Here is a 21,484-nt window from a genome sequence, read left to right as displayed (position 1 = left end):
CATAATTAAATTTTTATGCAAATAATTGTATTATTCATATTAGCCATCTTACTCTAGGTAAAATCCATTTTAAACCAGTTTAATCCAACTAATGACCATCTTAAACCAGCTAATGATTATATTAAACCAACAAATAACCAGTTAATGACCACCTTAAACCATCTTACACCAGCCAATGACCTGCTGATGACCATCTTAAACCAGTTTATACTAGATAATAACCATCTTAAACCCGTTTAATCCAATTAATGGCAAGCTTAAGCCAACCAATGACTGTCTTAAACCATCTTATACTAGGTAATGACCAGCTTGAACCAAGTAAGGACCATCTTCAACGAACTAATGACCAGTCAGAAGCAGCTAATATCCAGTTTCCATGTTCTTAGACAGAATTTTGTAACAGGAATATATTAATAAGTACAAAAGCACTTTTTGGGGACCTTTTTTTTTCCGCCATTCAGTTTCTCTTCAGACATGGAATGTTGAGTGAAAATAAATAAGATGTGTATTAAAGAAATAGAGATAGCCCTTCTCAGGAAGCATAGAGGGAAAGAATGGGAGTTAGATAAGCAAGACCTGCAGTGGAGATGAAGCACAGAATGAGAATGAATGCAGTGCTCTGTCCTTGTTGATCGGGCAAGAACGGATGAATGCATTCGTGATGGAGGTGAAGGGGATTGGCAATGTAGAGAGAGAGACAAGAGGAGTGGAAGAGCAACTGGCCAGACACAGCACACATACTCATGCATTAGTGTAGTAATCAGTCCCCAGCAGGGTGCATGGAGAGAATTGAATTAATTCTACATGCAGACTGTACTCTACAGAAGCATACACACAATCATAATAGACGCAACATAGTACAGGCATCCCCTGGTGATTGTGTACATGACAGATTACATTGAACGCATATTTTCACCTGCTTTGTCCATGTAGAACAATAACAGTTGTTGCGTAATTTTGCAATTTACACTGCTAATGGAAGCTGATAAATGCAAATTGATTGTACATGCCTCAGGAATGCATGCAATGTATGAACGATCCATTCAAATAATGGAAATATCTTACTCGTTGGCGTATATATATATATATATATATATATATATATATATATATATATATATATAGTATATATAAATTAAAATGAGTATTTACCCTTTTAGGACCCTCTTAGTCCAAAGTTATTGCAGTCACAAGCCTACTGCAAAATCAGCACCATCATTTACATTTTAATTAAGCTCAAATCAAACCTAATCAATCTCTCAATAAAGCAAGCAAATAAACACGCCACTTCAATCTTATTGGTGGAAGGGAACACGATGACGTCTGTATTTTTCTGTTCTCAGGTTGCTGTAGCTCTCTTTATAATTACCTTCTCATGCTGATCACAGATTTTACACGACTTCTGAATGATATAAAGACAGTCTGCAAAGCAATCAAGTGCCATCAGGCACTGTGAGCTTGTGTAATATATCCAAAGGTTATGCGGTGTCAGTGCAGGAGATGAAACCAAGAGAGCGAGCGAGAGATGCCGCGAAAGGAATTTACATTCATAACTTCCGGTATGCATCATTCCGAGCCTTGACAGGGATCAAAAATCCTCCTCCACTGCGCAATAAGCAGAAAGGCTTTGTCAGCAGGTAATAGCCCACTGCAATTTTCTGCCTCCTCACTGTAGTTTATCACCTGATCCCAGCCGCAGTTTATCTGTGAACTTCACCATGCTTTTGTCCAAGCAGTCTATAGAACAGTCACTCAACCAATCATTTAGAATGATACTCAAAAATGAGTATGACACCTAGTCACCTCCGAGGTGCTAATCTCTTTTCCTCCTCCTGTCTTTCTTCCTCCCGTCAACAGGGGCAGATGTGATTAATTTTGATGGGCAGGGGGTGATCTCTTACCGCTTCAAAATGAAGAAGATGAAGATTTTGAAGGACGTGATAGCCCTGAAGTTTAAAACATCAGAGAGTGAAGGGGTGATTCTGCATGGAGAGGGGCAACAGGGTGACTACATTACCTTGGAGTTGAGGAGAGGACGGCTACTGCTGCAGATAAACCTCGGTAAATCTGATATAGAGACCTATAATAGATATCAGTTGTGTTTATGATGGTGCACTTGTGTGTACCTTGGGGTGAATTTTGTCATTAATGTGCTGCTGTAAGTATTTCTTCATGTTATTTATTGACTTTATACCTGCTGTCTTCTGATTTTAATGCTTTAATTAATTGTTTAATCCTCATTAATTCTTTGGTAAAAAAAAGAAAAAAAAGTTACATTTAAAAGGATAGTTCACTCAAAACAAAAGAAAGAAGAAAAAAAGAAAAAAAAGAAAATTCTGTCAGTTTTTACTCACCTTCATGTAATAAAAAAGGGATTAGTAAGACTTTTTATTTGTATTTATTTATTTGTATTTATTTAAATGATAAATTATGTATTTAAATTATAAATTAATATGTTTATTCAGCAAGCATGCATTTGTATTTGATCAAAAATCATTTATGTTACTTGCTTGTGTTACAAATTAGTTTTATTTCAACTAAAAGCTATTGTTTTAAACTTTCTATTCATCAGAGAATCCTGAAAAAAATATGTATCACAGTTTCCACAAAAAATATTAAACAGCATAATGGGTTTCAACATTGTTAATATTAAATTTCTTGACCAGCAAATCAGCATTTTAGAATCATGTGACACTGAAGACTGAAAATTCAGCAGATTTCAAAATATATGAAAATATAAAAGTTATTTTAAATTGCAATAATATTTCATTTGTACTGTGTTTTTGAAGATCAAAAATTATTCAAAAACAAAAAACTCTTGCTGACTCCAAACTGTAGAATACAAAAGATTATTTGAAGAATATTTCAATAGTTTTTGTCCATATAAATCAATGGGGTCCACAGGTTTTCATTGAATTTTCCAAAGAATAAGAAGTTTGAAACAACATGGGGGTGAGTTTCCATCTGCGTGAACTATCCCTTTAATATCTCATGGACCCGCATTGTAGAAAAACCTAGCCGGAGGGAAAAGAAATACTCATAGACTGTAAAACACAAAACCCATTATCTTGTATATCATAAGGACATAAACATCTCATATGCCTTGCAAAGACGGGTTCAGAACTTCCATCAATTATTCTGCAGTGAAGGTGAAGATATTGTGTGTTTGATATTAACGATGGTCTTCCATGTCTAATAAACTGTAGGAAGTAATCAGTATGGCTCCATCTTGGGCCATACATCTGTGACTAGCGGCAGTCTGCTGGACGATCATCATTGGCATTCTGTAGTAATTGAGCGCTACAGGAGAAATGTCAATTTCACCCTTGATCAGCATACTCAGCACTTCCGCACCAATGGGGAGTTTGACCACCTTGACCTGGACTATGAGGTACGACTGAGAAAGTGAATGATTTATTGCTCTGAACTTCATTTAACAAGCAGGTGCATTATGGGTTGCTGAAGCTCAAAATGTCACTCCCCATAACAGGTCATTTAAAAAAAAGTATTCAAGGTAACAATTAAGTATAGGGACCAAATCTCACTATTAACTAGTTTCTTATTAGCATGCCTATTATTAACATATTGGCTGTTTATTAGTACTTATAAAGCACATATTCTGCATGACCATATTCTACATCCCTAATCCTACCCAATACCTAAACTTAAGAACTACCTTACTAACTATTAATAAGCAGCAAATTAGGAGGTTGTTGAAGCAAAAGTCACAGTCAATGGTTTGTTAATGGTGAGAATTGGACCTTAAAATAAACTGTGACAATATTTAATTGTCCTTGAGAAAGATTTATCTCACAAAATGAAAATGAATATGAAATATTGTGAGAATTGTCACTTTAAATAAGCAGGAATTGAATTCTCGTCCAAGCTGATTTATGCTAGATAATGATGGTTTGGTGTTATTTTGTTATTTAAACCAAAATAACAAATTTAGTGATTCTGGTTGAATAGGTATTACTGATAAAAGTATAGTGCACCTAAATTGAACAACTTTTTTTCTTTCAGGGAACACAATAAAAAAACTTATTTTTTGAGGATTATACTCTACGTTGTTTCACCTATAATTCAAGTAAATGGGGACTGAGACTGCCAAGCTGCAAAATGACAACAACAACCACAACAAAACAAAACAAAAACAAAAAAACATAAAAAAAAGTATCATAAAAGCCTGACTTCTCTCTATAAGTCTTCTGGCATCATTATGATTCAGTATAGCTTTGAGAGGTAGCAGACCAAAATTGAAGTCATTATTCAGTGAAAATCTTGCATGATGCAATTTTTCTGACATCATATTTGATTTGATTTGGCAGTGGGAAAGTAATTTTCGTCTTTTTTTTCAAACAAAGTTCCAGTTGGTTACAATTGTGTGGCTTCAGAAGACTTGCAATATAAAGCATGGACTCCTTAATTGTGTGTGTTTTTGGTAAATTTAGAACTTGGCATCTCCAGTCCCCATTTAATTACATTTTATGGAAAATAAAGTTAAGTTGTAGGTTTGGATAAGTAAGTAAGTAACTGAATATTATGTCATTAGAATATCTCTCTAAACATGTTAAAAAGCCTGCTTTTGGACACCAGCTCCCAAAAATACAACATATGCTTGTGTAGGTTAAGTTTTACATCAGCTGGATTTTAACTCATTTCCACACAGGCTGTAAACAGACTCAAAAATAGAAGTTCTGTAATTATCTCCAAAATCTCAAGGATTTCTGTAGGATTCTGGTCACACTGCAGTCGTCACCCAATCCAAAGTTCTCAAGCTCAGGCTTGATAAAAAGCTGTGAAGTCACAAAAAAAAGACATTTTGTCTCAGGAAGGTTCACATTATGATAAACTTTGTTTGCAGTGGGATTTTTATCCCTTGTCATTCTTTTCAGCCTGGAACGTTTCAAATCTGCTTCTCTGCACAGGATTAATCCTCACTATTAACGTGTAGCAGGATATTAATGTTATCAAACAGAAATGATGCGTATTAACAAGTTCTGTAGAAGAATGTATAGGAAATAGATTTTCAGCGTCGTAAAGAATATGGTTTGAGAGCAAATGCTTATCTATTCAATTGAGCATAGACGCTCCTGGCACTGTTGGATACTACAGAGATGGTTACAGCTCAGTTGATCTAAGACAAATTGACCCCAATTAAAGTGAAAGTGTCTGATTAATTGAGCCGAGAACGGATCCAAACCGGTGAGTCGTTTTCTGCTGGAGACTGCATTTACAAACAATTGCATTTATCGACAATTTTGTTGAAGCACTAGTGCTTCTTTCTGGGCTCTGTTTGAAATAGTTTGAATAATAGTACTTACTAAGCATTTTTCATTAGCTAGATATTATCTGATTTTACAAAATATGTATAATTTTACTCCATTGTCGCAAGCTGAAATTTTTTGGTTGTGGCTGAGAAGTAATAATAATATTGTTAATTATATTTCACAGTAATATTTAAATTCAATTTACAAGTGTACTGTCAGTTGAAATTGAAAATAGGACAATAGAAATGTAGAAAAAAGAGAAAGATATAGAAAAAAGTGGTTAAGTTGAATCATTGGTGAATATGGGAACCATTTACATTTCAAAATAAAATATGAACATTTCATAAATTAGCAAGCAAAATATGTATTAATGAAACCTTTTTCATTTAAAATTAAACATACATATTCTATTTATGTATTGAATATATATATATATACATATATATATATATATAAATACCCCACATCAACCATTTTGGGAGAAGAAAAAAAAATCATGCCTAGTCTTTTGCTGAATAATTTGCATTATATTTCACACTGGCAATTCACCAACGTGCAAGACATATATTTATAGACCTGTGTTAATTTGCTTTGACGTAAAATTAATTTTAACCAAAATGTAGAAAATGTACTATTACATGCAAAAACATGTTTTTAGCATAAAAACAGCTCTTATATGCATTTCTAATGTGATAGAATATTGCACACAGTTTACAGTTTACTCATATTGTTGTGTTAGACTTGGTGGATTGCAATGCTTTGATACTGTTTTTCTGACTTATGTCTGAATTTTTACATGTAGCTGACTTTCGGAGGAATGCCTTATTCTGGGAAGCCAGTCTCAGGAGGTAGAAGAAACTTCAAAGGCTGCATGGAAAGCATCAATTACAATGGAGAGAACATCACTGACCTGGCCAGAAGAAAAAAACTGGACACTTCTAGTTTCGTAAGTCTGTTCCCTTTTCAATCAACTCCACAAACCATATCTGACTAATCAGAGTTTGAGTGCATAACTTTTCCATTCATGACAGTTCTGTGCATATTTAACACGTTTGGGTGAGTTGTTTTTGCCTGAAGAGTTTTGTGGAGGTGTATGACCATGAGGAACTGTGCAAGGTTGACGCTTCAGAATGTAGAGCGGTTCAGACGTGATATTGATGGATCTCGCATTTTAAACCTCATATCTATGCTGTATGGATCCGTTTAATTTGTTTCAACATGCTGATGGGAATGTTAATCATCTACACAGATTTGATGACTGGTATCAGCACTGATAATAATCTCATTTCCACTGCCTGTGATAATGCGAAGAATGCAGTAATTTGCACATAATATCCAATAAGCATATCAGTGTTCTGTGGTTCAGTAATGGAACCACAAACATGAGGAGACACAAGGTTTTTTTTCTGATTAAAATTACAATCTTATATCTGCCGTACAGTTACACTAGCACATCATGTCACAGAACATCGGACAAGAATTATGTTAAATGGAAATATGGTTAAATTAGATTCATGTTTTTGTTCCAGAGATTTTGTTTTTGACAAATAAACCAATCAAGCTTGTACTGCACAAAATGAAATGATAAAATCCTATCATCGTTTACTCACCCTCATGTCGTTCAAAGTCGGCATGACTTTATTTCTTTTGCACAAAAGAAGATATTTAAAAGTCAGTGAACGTCATTGAGGTCCCAAACAACACTGAATTTCATAGTACAAAATCCACAGAGACATTTTTGAAAATATCTTCTTTCGTGTTCCACAGAAGAAAGAAAGTCATATAGGTTTGGAACCAGATGAGCAAATGATTGTCAGAATTTTCATTTCTTGGCTGAACTATCTCTTTAATAGTGAGAAAATAGCACAATTCTCCTCCTTTCCAAATTTGACATGTGTCCACCATAGACAGGCTCTGAATTATTATTCATGACTGAAGGATTATGTTCAAGGTTGATAAAACACATCACATGGCCGGAGGTTCTGTTATGAAGCGCTGAGTAAGGCTGAGTGCACTTTTCTATTTCATTGTGATGAGACTGATTAAGTTCTCTATATTTGAAATAAGTCTGAAGTGCATTCGGTGCCTCGAAATTACCATTTAGGAGGACGTAGTGCTAGAGAGTTCTGAATAAAAACTCTCGTCACTGCTTCCATGCGGCCCCTTTTCCAGCTTAAGGTTCCGAAATTGACGGCATGGTTGGAAACATGCTGTAGCAGCACTTTGAGAGATCTTTCTTTAAGCCCATGTTCCACATGAAAGGTCCTTAACCATTTGAAAGGCAGATTTATTTTCTAGTCAAATTTCATGCTGTACAAACACATCTGTTTTGCAGAATAGAAACTGGTTTTTAACTGGTCTAAGTTCAGCCGTGAAATCGTTTGATTCATAAACAATTGTTTAACCATCTCAGTAGGTCTACATTTTGAACAGCTGTACGTAAAGTGTTTCCTGCCTCATTTTCAGCGCAACCTGACGTTCTCCTGTGTGGACACACACACGTTCCCCGTCTTCTTCAATGGCACCAGCTTTCTGCAGCTGCCAGGGAGGAGGGACCACAATATGGTGTCTGTGGGATTCCAGTTCCGTACCTGGAACCCCAGCGGCCTGCTCCTGTTCAGCTCCTTGGCAGATGGAATGCTGGAATTGGCTCTAAACGATGGAAAAGTCACAGCACACATTAACGTCACTCAGCAGAAAAACATGCGCGTGGACACTGCATCAGGTGAGTTGACATTCTTCCCCCACACAGACTCGATGGGTCTTACATGGAGATCTCATAAGGTTTCATCAGCCTCTTTTTTTTTTTAAATGTATTGTTTTTCTAGCATAGCAGCACCTACTTGATAATTTACCTAATGTTCAATGTTATATGTTTAAATACTGTATGATCAATCAGCAAAAGTGTTGATTGATCATACAACTCAAAGAGTTGTTTCAGAGGTTTGCCGCTGTTTACACTGCAAACAATTGAGATATTAATAAAGAGGCTAGTCTTTGAAGTGTCTTTGTCAGTCTGAAGGAGACCATTAGCCCAAAGACAACTATAGACATTCTGGACACACTCGCCAAACTCCTGTGCTAATAGGCCATTAGGAGAAAGGGTAGTTATTCTTACATTGTTAACCTCAAGGCTAATTGGGCTCCACCTCTATAGAATCCTTTATCTCTTTTAAGAAAAGCAAATTGACTCTAAATTGAACTCCAGGATGGAAGAGTCAGGTAATAACTTTTTGTTCAAGTTCAAGTTGAGCTTTATGAAGTGAGTGAAGTGAAGTGACATACTGCCAAGTATGGTGACCCATACTCGGAATTCGTGCTCTGCATTTAACCCATCCAACGTGCACACACACAGCAGTGAACACACACACACACAGTGAATACACACCCGATAAACCTATACACCTATACACCTATACACTATAAACCTACTGACAGATTTGAACTATAAGTATACTATATATAAATATTTACCCTATACAACTAAAAAATAAATTAAAGATAAAAAATACAAACTATACGAATGCTTCACATAAATACTGTACATGTGCACAGAGAAACATTTTGAGTCAAGCAGCTGGTTGGGGAACAGTGCGGGATGATTTGTTGTGCATGAGCATGTAAACATACATATATTGCTGAGTCTTTTGTGGGATTGTGTACACGCAGCAGTATGTGTAAAGTGTCTATAGTGCATATAGTGTAAAGTGTTCACAGTGCACATAGTGGAGAGTGTGTTACTACAGGTGGTTTGTACAGGCCCCCTCACCTGTGTGTAGCACACTTCGAATTGCACAAAAAAGTTCCATACAGTTTTTTGATGGAGTTCCATGCATAGTGAGTCCTCAGTGATGGCTATGAGATTAATGTTGTGGTCTGACCCAAGCTAATAGGTCTTCAGGATCTGAAATTTCGATCCAGTTTCAGACTTCAGCATGTTATTGGATTTACTGGATCAATTGTAGACTTTATCAATGGAAGTATTGATTATGGGGTGTGATTTTTTTCTTCTGTACCACAGAGTCAACTATAGCTCTATAATAAATCAGGTTGACTGAATCTTATTCATTTGTTGTCTGATAGATTATATGATTCCCCCCCTGGAATTATTTGATTTCTTTATTTCTTTTTTTTTTTTTCATGAAATATCAATGAAACACATGCACATGTTCTTCATTTTCTATGAAAGCCTCTCAAATCCTTTACAACTTCATCTTTGAAACCTAATATATTTGTCGATAGAACATTAGGAAGGTTTATCCGTGTGGTTGCATGGCAGGGTTTTTCTTGTTAATCGGACATGGGATATTAGAATGCAAATAGAGTCTAGTTTTAAGAACTTTGACTCTTTTTTTCCTCCATCTGCAGAGAATCGTTAGCTGAAGAAGTATTACCTTGACAAATTAATAAATGATTGCCTTAGTCATGCTTCTTGAATACTTTAGTTCTGGGGTATAGATGCTGAATTGAGAGCATTCATGATCAATCTGCCTCCATAAATGGCTGATAAGGTTTATGGGAATGCTGCAATAAATTCCTAATCCTTATAGCGTCAAATTCTACAACACCTGATCATTTTCTATCTACCGCCAGTTGTAATACAGCCAGTAATTCTGGTTCCTTAATGCTACTATTAACAGTTCTTTTAAGGAATAAACATTGGGAAGTGCAGTTCTTTTTGGCAAATAACAAGATGCTTTCATAACAAATACATTTTTTATTAATTCTTGCAAAAGGTATGTTTACACAGGTTTTTTTTAATAACTGCTTGATGATTTTAGAGGCAGAATTATCACAATTCAGTAATTGCACTTAACTGTAGAAGAGACGTAAAATAAAATAAAATCTGAAATTTTGATCCATTTTCAGACTTTAGCATTTTATTGGATTTACTGGATCAATTGACTTTATCAATGGAAGTAATGATATGGGGTGTCACTTGTTCTTCTTTACCAAAGAGTAAACCAAAATAATTTGTGGTAACATTTTATTTATTGCACACACGTCACATGAATTACCAGTCACTGAAGTAGGTTATACTGCAGTCTGTTGTAGGATATATATGTTTGATTCACTCAGAAGAACTGACTTATTACAACCATTCGTACAGGTATCAGGTTGTACTGGTTGCACTGGATGTTTTCAAAACGGCTCATAAGTTTCAGGAATCACACTACACTGTTTATGATGCATGTTTTTGATTCACTAAAAATAACTGTTCATAAGAGTAATTCGTTGTGGTCAGTGTTTTTATTTACTAAAAAAAATGTTTATAAGAGTGATTCGTTTGGGAATTGAATGACACCGATTGCACCGTGGTTGTTTTTTGATTCTCTAAAAAGAGCTGACTCATAAGAGTCATTTCTTCAGAAATCAGACTACAGTGATCGCGCTGATGTTGATCTTTTATTGTACTTAAAAATAAAAGATCTGTTAATAAGCATAATTTGTTTGATTGTGCTCTATGTTTGTGATTTACTAAAAATAGTGATTTGTTTGGGATTCGTATTGGATAAATATTGCAGGACACTGAGAATTTTAGTGTTATTCTGTTTGTTCGTAAAACTATCCTTCCCGTAATGATGTAGGATAGGAGACTGATCCAGACATCAAACAGGTTAGTAGGGTCATACAGTAAACTTTCATCTGTTCTGTGTGAATATTTTGTTTCCTTTTGCAGCTCAGCTTGTTTGCCTTCTGGCTCCATTCCTTTCTTGTCCAGGTTAAAGGTCCATTCTGCTTGTCTTGAGGCACAAATTGGCTTTGGAAATGTGGACGAGGAGTCTGATAGTGCTGTAAATGAGTGTAGTCTTGCTAATAGGCCGTAGTTAAGTCAAATTCCAGAGGGGACACTTGCATAATTGCCATCTTCTTACTTTTACTTATTATTTCAGCAATTTAGTGCATTTTCAGCGTACTGATTTAAATGCATTGAAACGAGTTTTTATCATCTTTTTCTTTAAGCGCTGAAGATTAACGGCCGTCACGTTAAGTTAATTGACATGTCATGAATGAGTCAGTGTGGCGAATCCATTTGTAATGGGTGGGAATGCTACCATGTTAGGGATTAGAACTTCTTCTCTAAATCCAAACGATTAAAGATGATTCATACAAAACATATCCGAGTGTTTTCTTCGAATCAAATCTCTCATTAATAGCCAATAATATGAAAATTTCACTTTTTGGTTAAATCGAGAATTATTATGATCGTATCAACATCTTGTGCTGGTAAGTTCCTCAGTGTTTTTCAGCATTTAATCATCATCTCTTGGGAGCCAATGGCAAGTGCTGATTACTTCCCTCAGTAACAGAGCAGTCATAATTAGTCATAATTAGGTGGTGATATAGCAAGGTTGTTGCCATGGTAATCAAGTCTGCAGTTGTCAAGAGAATGATCCAACTTTTGAGATGTTTTCTAATTAAGCATGAGGAATCGAGTGAAAATATGTTTGTGTTTGTTTGTTTTCCGTTTATTTACTAATGGACCCAGTTAGAGCTAGTCAAATGCTGCTGTTTGCAGTAAAATCGTTAATCATTATAATGATACTGTCTGGAAACGGATGTTAAATCTTTAGTTACATGTCAGTGCATGCGTGGTTTAAAATAGGGTTCCTTTACACATTTGTTTTCCTTTTAATCGTTAGTGCCGTTATACCCTCTAAGAAAAACCTAATAGGTATTCGGAGCATTGCTGCGTGTTCAATTACAACCGAAATTGACAGGGCAACTGAAAATTGCCAGTGATTTTCCACTCATGAAATGTAAGCCTGTAAGAGCAATACTGACAAGTCATGTTGCTGACAGTTTGATGAATCGCGCCGATAACATACCTGTTCCATGGTGTTAATGGGATAATTAAAAAAAAAAAAAAACTTCAAATTGTCCTACTCGGTGACTTTTGTTTTGCTGCTTATTTGCGTTCAGCTGTGGCTCTTCCCGTGTCTCCAGCCAAGGTCTGATACCTTCAAGGCATGTGAACTCGGAAGACTGGAAGAATTGCCAATTGCCTCTCTCCTGTCGTCTCTCTCTACTATTCTATCATTTATTGATCCCGCTTGTTTAAGTGAATCTGTTTCTTTGAAATTTATGAAGCCCTCAAGTGCTTATGAATTTGAGTTGACTCTGTGCTTCGGTCTTAAATATTTGCCCCACCTAGGTAATTTGAGAGGGTTTTCAATCCAGGCGGAAGGCAATTTAGCAATCTCATAAACTGGGACAATATAACATTATAATCATAGTAAGGTATAGTGTTTGCCCTATGATTCCCTTGGGGGGTCTCCATTATTGCAGTGTATTCCTATTCAATATTGAACTTTCAGCTCCACCAAGAAAGTTAAGGTGAACGGACATTTGGGTTTATTACTTGCTATTTATTACCACAGTGGGATGACGGAGAGTTGTGCAGATTTTTTGCAGACTTGTACCACACATGCCCTGCATCTCATATGTTCTTTATTAATTAGGCTATTCTGACCATGCTTTCATCTTTTAGGAATAATATATTACTATCAGCTCAAGTTTAATATTTAGATGCATTCCACAGAATTCAGGTGATCAGCACAGAAATTCTACTTTGTAAATATTATCAAGTGTATTTTCAAAAGGTTTGAGCTCAGGTGTTTTTTTAATCAATACTTTTATTCAGCAAAACTGCATAAAATTGATGAAAGATAAAATTACAGAAAAGACTTTTACATTAAGCTTTCTATTTCAAATAACTGCTGTTCTTTTGATTTTTTTTTTTTTAATCAAAGAATCTTAAAAAAAGAGGTCACTGTTTCCAGAAAAAAATATTAATCAGAGCAACTGTTTTTAGCATTGATGACGATGATAAGAAATGTTTCTTGAGCAAAAATGAGCATATTAGAATTATTTCTGAAGGATCATGTGACACTGAAAATTGGAGTAATGGCTGCTAAAAATTCAGCTTTGCATCACAGGAATAAATTACATTATAATATATATCCAAATAGAAACCAGTTATTTTTAATTGCAATAATACATTTTTATTTATTTATTTATTGCTGCATTTTCAATTAAATGAACATAGGCAACATGAGCATAAGAGACTTCTTTCAAAAACGTGAAAAAAAATATCTTACTGGCTATTAACTTTTGTAGTGGTATGAATGGTAGTGAACTTTATGTATGTATATATATATATTTATTGTATGTATTTTAGCCAGAAACTGTTTTTTCATCTTCACCGTTTACCAACCTTGAACGCAAGAATATGAAATGTAAATATCATGGTTTGTTTTTATAAAGATATGGTTGTTTTTAACGTTTTATTTGGGCAGTCTGCTTGCCAATTCAATCAGTTCATCTGATGATTTTCAATTTTTCTTTACTGAACTGTAAGTTCCCTTCCAGGAACTTCGAGCTGCGTCGAAACGCATATGGGGAACGACTTCAGCGTGACCAGGCTCTGAATATGATGTGTAATCAGTCAAACAAGGGCGAGGCGTCACGGGCGGGGTGACGTCACGACCAGGAAGCATATAAGCACGTGCGGCGGAGCCGGCTTCAGCTTTTTGTCATTCAGCGAAGCGCTCTGTGTGTGTCAGTCTTATTTACTGTTGTTTGTCCTAGTTTTAAGTGGAAAGCATTCAGTATCATGCCAAAGCCAAAGCCAAGGGCAAGCTCAGGGGTGAAGCTTTCAGACCACGTTTTGAGTTGTGTGTGCATCCTTGCCCTCGCTATATCACGAGCGAGGACACACGCGATTTGTGCGTGGTCTGCCTGGGTGCGGAGCACGCAGAATCGGTCTCCACACCCGGAGGGCTCTCTTCGAGAAGGGAGCCTTCGCGAGCTCCCCACGTGGTGCCGGTCCTGCTGCTGCCGAGGCAGAGCGGCGGCTGCACTCGTGGGGCTCGCAGGCTGATCTGGCTGGCGAGTGTGAGACGGGCATGTCCTTATCTCCTCCCGTATCCGCCAGATCTGGTGCCCCGTCTCTCGGTGTGGAAGCTGTCTCTTCCCCCGAGACGAGGGCTCAATGCTTCGTCTCTCTTCCTCTGAGGAGGTTGATGTGACAAGCGTTCACAAGGTTTCGCCGCCTCTGTCACCCCAATATGATATAACTATGAGCTTTGTAAGCTGCAGTGTTTGCACAAGCATAAAATGAATAAAGCCGGTCCCGCTTCTGCCTTTAAATCAGAGAAAAAAAAGGGCAGAGCGGCGGCTGCGCTCGCGGGGCTTGCGGAGAGAAAAAAAAAGAGAAAAAGGCTGATCTGGCTGGCGAGAGTCAGACGGGCATGTCCCTATCTCCTCCCGCGCCTGATCTGGCACCCCGTCTCTCGGTTTGGAAGCGGTCTCTTCCCCCCGAGACGAGGGCTCAACGCTTCGTCTCTCTTCCTCCGAGGAGGTTGATGTGACGAGCGTTGACGAGGTTTCGCCGCCTCTCTCGCCCCAGAGAGCTACTTCTACACAGGAGCCTTCCGTTTTCCCCGATCTCCTCACCGAGGTGTCGAGATCGCGGGTGAAATCTTTTCGTCCCGGCCATTCGTTCCCGCGGGAACTGAATGAGCGCGGGTATGCGGCGATGCCGCGGGTTGAACAGACGCTTGCGAGCTATCTGTCTCCCTCTACGGCATCGCCTTTGAAGGCTCCTGCTCTGCTTACAACATCTTTGGTGGGCAGAGGGTATGCGCGCTCTCTAAACTCAGGTGGCTGCTGGGCGGGCGCAGCCTCCTCCGCATACCAGCTCCTCGCACAAAAGGTCCTGACGGGCGAGCCCCAGGGCCGCGGAGGGCGACCCCTACTGGGGTGGAGTGGCTTGCACCGCGGCACTCGGTGACCACTTCACCTCGGTGCCCTCCAGGGACTTGTCTGCTGACCCTGCCGCTGTTCCAGGGCACAGCCGGTCCCAGCGAGTATATTTCTCAGGTTTGTCCGCCCGGCAGCGCGGAGCCGAGAAACTCGCCTCGGCCGCCAGATTACGCGTCTCATTCCGGTGCGCCGCATCGAGACAGCGGTCTGGCCGCTTCTCTGAACCCAGAGGTCAGTCTCTCGAGACTGATTCCCTTAGAAGATCATTGGGCAGCGAGCTGCCGAATGTGTCTCTTTGGGTCCTGCCTTGCAGGGTCTGGTTCGTTCAGAGGTCCTGACGGGTGAGCCCCAGGACTACGGAGGACGACCCCTACTGGGGTGGAGCGGCTTACACCACGGCACACGGTGACCGTCTCCCCTCGGTGCCCTCCGGGGATTTGTCTGTCAACCCTGCAGTTCCAGGGCACAGCAGGTCCCAGCGAATATTACTCTCAGGTTTTTCGCCTGTGATTTCAGCAGGCCTGAGAAACTCGTCTCGGCCGCCAGATTACGCGTCTCCTGCCGGTGCGCCACAGCGAGGCAGCGGTCTGGCCGCTTCTCTAACACCAGAGGTCAGTCTCGAGAGACTGATTCCCTTAGTAGATCGTTTGGCAGCCTGGCAGCGACTGCCGAATGTGTCTCTTTGGGTCCTGCGGACGGTAGAGGCTGGCTATTCCATCCAGTTCGATGGGCCACCTCCGCTGTTCAACGGGGTCTGTGTGACTACGGTCCGCCCCGAGCAGGCTCTGGTCTTGGAACAGGAAGTCGATACTTTGCTGAGGAAGGAAGCCATCGAGTTGGTTCCTCCTCACGAAGTCCACGCCGGCTGCTACAGCCTGTACTTCATTGTTCCAGAGAAGGATGGGGGGCTGAGGCCCATACTGGATTTGAGTCTTCTGAACCGCTCAGCCAGAAAGCTGAAGTTCAAGATGCTCACTGTCAGGCAGATCGTGTCTCAAATCAGGTCCGAGGACTGATTTGTCACGACAGACCTCAAAGATGTCTATTTCCATGTACCCATCCTTCCCTCTCACAGGGAGTTCCTGAGGTTCGCTTTCGGGGGCAAAGCGTATCAGTATCGGGTTCTTCCCCTCGGCCTAGCACTCTCACCCCGCACTTTCACCAAGTGTGTGGATGCGGCACTGGTCCCGTTGCGACTGCAGGGCATCCGCATACTCAATTATATCGACGATTGGTCGATCCTCGCTCAATTAGAGCGGGCGGCGATTTGGCATCGAGGTGTCGTTCTCGCCCACATGAAAGATTTGGGGGGTTAAGACTAAACGCCAAGGAAAGTGTGCTTTCTCCAGCTCAGAGAACCACTTATCCAGGTGTAGTGTGGGATTCGACCACGATGCAGGCTCGTTGACCCCTGCTCGGATCGAGTCGATCCTCACGGCAGTCGAGAGAGTGTGAGAAGGCCAGCCATTCACTGTCAAGCAGTTTCAGAGACTGCTTGGGCTCATGGCAGCTGCGTCCAGCGTGATTCCTTCTGGCCTGCTGTACATGAGGCCCCTACAGTGGTGGCTCAAGACCAAGGGGGTCTCCCTGAGGGGAGACTCGCTCCGCGCTGTCAAAGTGTCATGCCGCTGTCCGTGCCTTAGACATGTGGAGGAATCCTTGGTTCTTGTCCCGGGGGCCCGGTGCTGGGAGCTCCTTGACGCCGCGTCTCGCTAGCGACGGACGCTTCCCTCAACGGTTGGGGTGCGGTCATGAGTGGCCACCCTGCCCGCGGTCTGTGGAGTGGTCGCCACCTGACGTGGCATATCAACCAGCTAGAGATCCTAGCTGTGTTCCGTGCGCTCAAGCACTTCCTCCCAGACCTAAGAGATCACCACGTGCTGGTGCGCACCGACAGCACGGCAGTGGTCTCTTACAGCAACCACCAAGGAGGTCTGCGGTCGCGCCCCTTGTATAAGCTGGCACACCAGATCCTTGTGTGGTCCCAGGGCAAGCTCCTATCACTGAGAGCTGTGCACATTCCTGGGCATCTTTATGTGGGAGCAGGCGTCCTGTCGAGACAGGGGCCGAGGCCCGGGGTATGGATGCTTCACCCTGAGGGGTGAAGCAGATGTGGAAGGTTTTGGCCAGGCACAGGTGGACCTCTTCGCCACTCGAGAGTCAGCGCAATGTCCCCTCTGGTCCTCTGGGACTGGACGCTATGGTACAGACGTGGCCGAGGCTCCGTCTGTACGCCTTCCCCCCGATCGCTCTGCTCCCTGGAGTTCTGGCGAGAGTGCGCCGGGACGAGGTCAGTCTACTGTTAGTAGCACCGTTCTGGCCAGGCCGAGTATGGTTCTCGGACCTGATATCTCTCCTCGACGGCACTCCGTGGGGAGCGCCCGTCAGGAGGGACCTCCTCTCACAGGCCGGGGGCACCGAGGTGCACCCTCGCCCGGATTGATGGAAGCTGTTGGTGTGACCCCTGAGGGGGCACAGCTCATAGCTTCCGGTCTGTCAACCGAGGTTGTCGAGACCATCCTCCAATCCAGAGCTCCCTCTACGAGGAAACTGTACGCCTTGAAGTGGAGGCTCTTCACTTCTTGGTGCGGGGACCGCCAGCTCGACCCAGTCAACTGCCCCATTGGTGTAGTACTGGAGTTCCTGCAGGCCCGTTTCTCCGCAGGGGTAACCCATTACACTGTTAAGGTCTACGTGGCAGCTATTTCGTCATACCACGCCCTTACCGGTGGCCAGTCAGTGGGTAGACACCCCCTGGTTACACGTTTCCTCCGTGGTGCGCTGAGGCTTAGGCCTCCGGTACGATCTCGTCCCTACGTGGGATCTGGCTGTGGTTCTGGAGGCTCTGTGCAATGCACCTTTCGAGCCCATTCAGGAGATAACTGAGAGACTCCTCACTATCAAGACCGTTTTCTTATTGGCTATCACCTCTCTGAGGAGGGTGAGTGACCTTCAGGCCCTGACTACGGCCTCTATTCACTTTGCGCCCGGTTCGGCGAAAGTATTCCTCTACCCCCGTGTGGGGTATGTTCCAAAGGTCCCATCGGTCGTTCCACAGCCGGTCGTACTGCAGGCCTTCTGTCCTCCTCCCTTCGGGGAGCCAGACCAGGAGAAGCACAACTGTATGTGTCCAGTGCGAGCACTAGACGCATACATCCACAGGTCCTCCCTGTGGAGAAAGTCGGACCAGCTGCCCGTGTGCTATGGTCTGCCTAAGAGGGGTCTTCCTGCTACGAAGCCCTCCTCTTAGTAGGTGGATTGTGGGTGCCATGGCTTTGGCATACGAGGCCTCTGAGCTCCCCCCGCCGGTGGGAGTCAGAGCGCACTCAACCCGAGGTGTGGCGGCCTCCAAGGCCTTCTGGGTAGGTGTTCCATGCAGGACATCTGCAACGCAGCTGGGTGGTCCACGCCCCTGACTTTCGTTAGGTTCTATGACCTCGACATCCGAGCCACTCCCGGCTCCTCTGTCCTTTCGTCCTGACACCAGGCAGGGACTTGTCAGTCTGGCGGCGTTGGTATCTCGTTCCCATATGCGTTTCGACGCAGCTCGAAGTTCCTGGAAGGTAACGTCTCAGGTTACGTATGTAACCATGGTTCCCTGAAGGGAACGAGATGCTGCGTCGCGTTGCCACACTTCCGGCATCCCTGCCAGCGCTTGCTTCATGACTTGAAGCTGAAGCCGGCTCCGCCGCACGTGCTTATATGCTTCCTGGTCGTGACGTCACCCCGCCCGTGACGCCTCGCCCTTGTTTGACTGATTACACATCATATTCAGAGCCTGGTCACGCTGAAGGCGTTCCCCATATGCGTTTCGACGCAGCGTCTCGTTCCCTTCAGGGAACCATGGTTACATACGTAACCTGAGACGTTTCAGAGCATAATGGAGGCTGATATTCATCGGACTTTCTTCATAGCAGAGAAAAAATGAGTGACTAAAATAAAAAAGAAATGTGGACTTCTCAATAGAAAACCTTGTGTATTATCCCTGTGTGCTCACGATAAAGCAGATATAATCTCACAGACTGTTGAGACTTTTTAACACATGCTTTCTAGCAGATTGGTTTCAAAAGCTTGTATTGTGTCAACAGTGTCTCCATTTCCAAATGATGGAGGAGTTTGTCCATAGATGGCAGAATAGATGCGAGGCTGCCATTCCTTACATTGTTCAGGGAGGATGCGATTTTAATTTCCTGCTTTGAATTCAGAGTTAGTGAACGATCTTGATGGATGTTATGCAATAATCCATTGATCTTTCAGGGATGTTTGTTCACAGTGGGTCTCAAAAGCTGCTCTGAATCGTTCTTTAACAGCTTTTTTTCTTTCAGACTACTACTTCCTGTTTGCCTTCCTCTTCAGCCAAAATGAACAGATGTCTCACACAGCCTTTTTGAACAAAGAGAGTCATTTTCTCTGTTCCAAAATCTCAGAGAGCTGTCTACAAAGGCAGCATTTTTAAGGCATCATCGGCATGCTTCCGAAGTGAAGTCTTTTCTGGGCAGAAACGTGTAGATAGAATGGATAGAGGGGGAAAAATTATTCATTACTTAAATAATATTTTCCACCAGAAAATGTTTCAATAATTTATTTTCAAATATTACTTTTGTTGTTGTTGTTGTTATATATTGTTCATATATATTTTTTGTAATTGTAATAATCACACTTTATTCTTATAATTACACTTTTGACACAATAATAATTAACCTTTAAATATGTACGCTACAGTTTGGGTCGGTTATTATATATATATATATATATATAATATATGCAAGGGATAATCAACGGCTTTCCATGCATTAAAGGATTTTAAATGCACGATATGGAGGCTGTAACGGGGCGAACGAGACGTGAGACGTGCGGATCCATGTGCAAGCTTTTATTAATAAACATAGTCAATAACAGGCAGGATTATCAAACAACAGCAAACAGGTATGGCACGGGCAAGACACAAGAGTATTCCTAGAACAAGCATGGGTCTTTGATCGGCGAACAATATCCAACAGGATGAGGCAGAGAGATAATCCAGGTAAACGAGCAGTGGTCCAAGAGAGGTGCAAACAGAGTCCGAACGGCAAGGCAATGGGTTAATCCAGGAAACACGGGCAAGAATCGAAATACTAGAAAACACACAAGGCAAGGCTAAGACAACAAAGAGGGTTCTGTATCGCAGCTAAAACTAGGAGAGTTATAAATGCAGAACAATACTGGAACTAAACATAAAAACACAGACTGGCTCGGTAAGGCCGCTAACACTAGGGGAGTGATAAACGCAATACAATACTCGGCAGAGAGGAAGAGGAAGTCCATGGTTTATGTAGGGTGTGTGATCAGTGCAATCAGCTGTGTGATCAGTGCAATCAGCTGTGTGTCATCAGTGCAATGGATGATGGGAATTGTAGTCTGAGGTGGCGTGCAACAGTTAGTGTGGTGCAAGAGTCCATGTGGTGAGCGAGTGACCTCTGGTGGTGAGTGAATGGAAGTTCATAGACCAGATTCATGACTAGTTAAAACTAGTATTTCTCTTTGCAGCGCAATATTTGATTGGAAGGGTAAAAATTACAGTTATTTTTCGTCTGTTACGGTTTGTTAGCTCTAGCATTCTGCCTGCTTCAAATCAGATACAGAGATGAAATAGTGCGGTAAGATCACATTTATATGAATGAATTATTATTTCAATTAATTATCGATCGATCAAGAGAGAGAAAGACAACGAGAGAGAGAAAAAGAGAGATGACAGTTGTGTGCATTACCTGTGTCTGCGCGTCTCTCTCTACAAACAATTAATTACTTAAAAAACAAAAATTTTACCACCTCGTTGTTGAGGAATATAATGTAGCGATCTAGTATCTAGGCTATTTTATTAATAAAAATTGCGGGGAAGAGTTGACAACAAGTTTATGTGTGTGCGCAGCGCAATCTGTGATCTCCCACTCTCTCTCTCTCTCTCTCTCTCTCTCTCTCTCTCTCTCTCTCTCTCTCTCTCTCTCTCTCTGTATGTGTGTGTCTGTGTGCGGCAAGTAAAGCAGTGCATTAATATGGAATGGTGATTAAACTGACTTAGCACTACCTGTGCATTAAACGGTTTTACTGCATACCTGCCAGCCAATCAAAATCCAGTATTCATACAGACCATGGAATATATATATATATATATATATATATATATATATATATATATATATATATGAGCAATATCACACGAGTAGAAGTGCGATATGGCTGTATATCGCACAGCTGTGATTCGGCCGTAGGTAATCACAGCCGTGTGATATACAGCCATATCACACGTCTACGGGTGTGATATTGCGTTTATACAACAATTCGACGGCACGAGTGTGTAAATAAATTTGAAACAACAACAAAGTGTCTTTAAAAGCCCTCTTTTGTGCAGAACTACTTCCTTCCGCCACAGATTTAAATCTAAAAGTTAACAGTTTATCAGCTGAGCC

The 21,484-nt window shown here is 41.3% G+C and overlaps 1 protein-coding gene across 1 annotated transcript in view; it reads left to right on the top strand.

Annotated features, from left to right (window-relative positions):
- LOC306862955 (contactin-associated protein-like 2) overlaps positions 1–21,484 on the top strand; it is a gene marked incomplete at its 5' end in the record, with an annotated part of 449,762 nt that overhangs the window by 199,956 nt on the left and 228,322 nt on the right. The window contains 4 exons of the mRNA XM_079406069.1: positions 1,858–2,061; positions 3,207–3,391; positions 6,073–6,216; positions 7,737–7,995. Coding sequence (XP_079262195.1) covers positions 1,858–2,061; positions 3,207–3,391; positions 6,073–6,216; positions 7,737–7,995 — 792 coding nt within the window. The remainder of the gene's footprint in view (positions 1–1,857; positions 2,062–3,206; positions 3,392–6,072; positions 6,217–7,736; positions 7,996–21,484) is intronic.

This window comes from Barbus barbus, assembly GCF_936440315.1.
Source record: "Barbus barbus genome assembly, chromosome: 44".
In the NCBI taxonomy this organism is placed as follows: Eukaryota; Metazoa; Chordata; class Actinopteri; order Cypriniformes; family Cyprinidae; genus Barbus; species Barbus barbus.
This window is presented reverse-complemented; position numbering and strand designations above follow the sequence as displayed.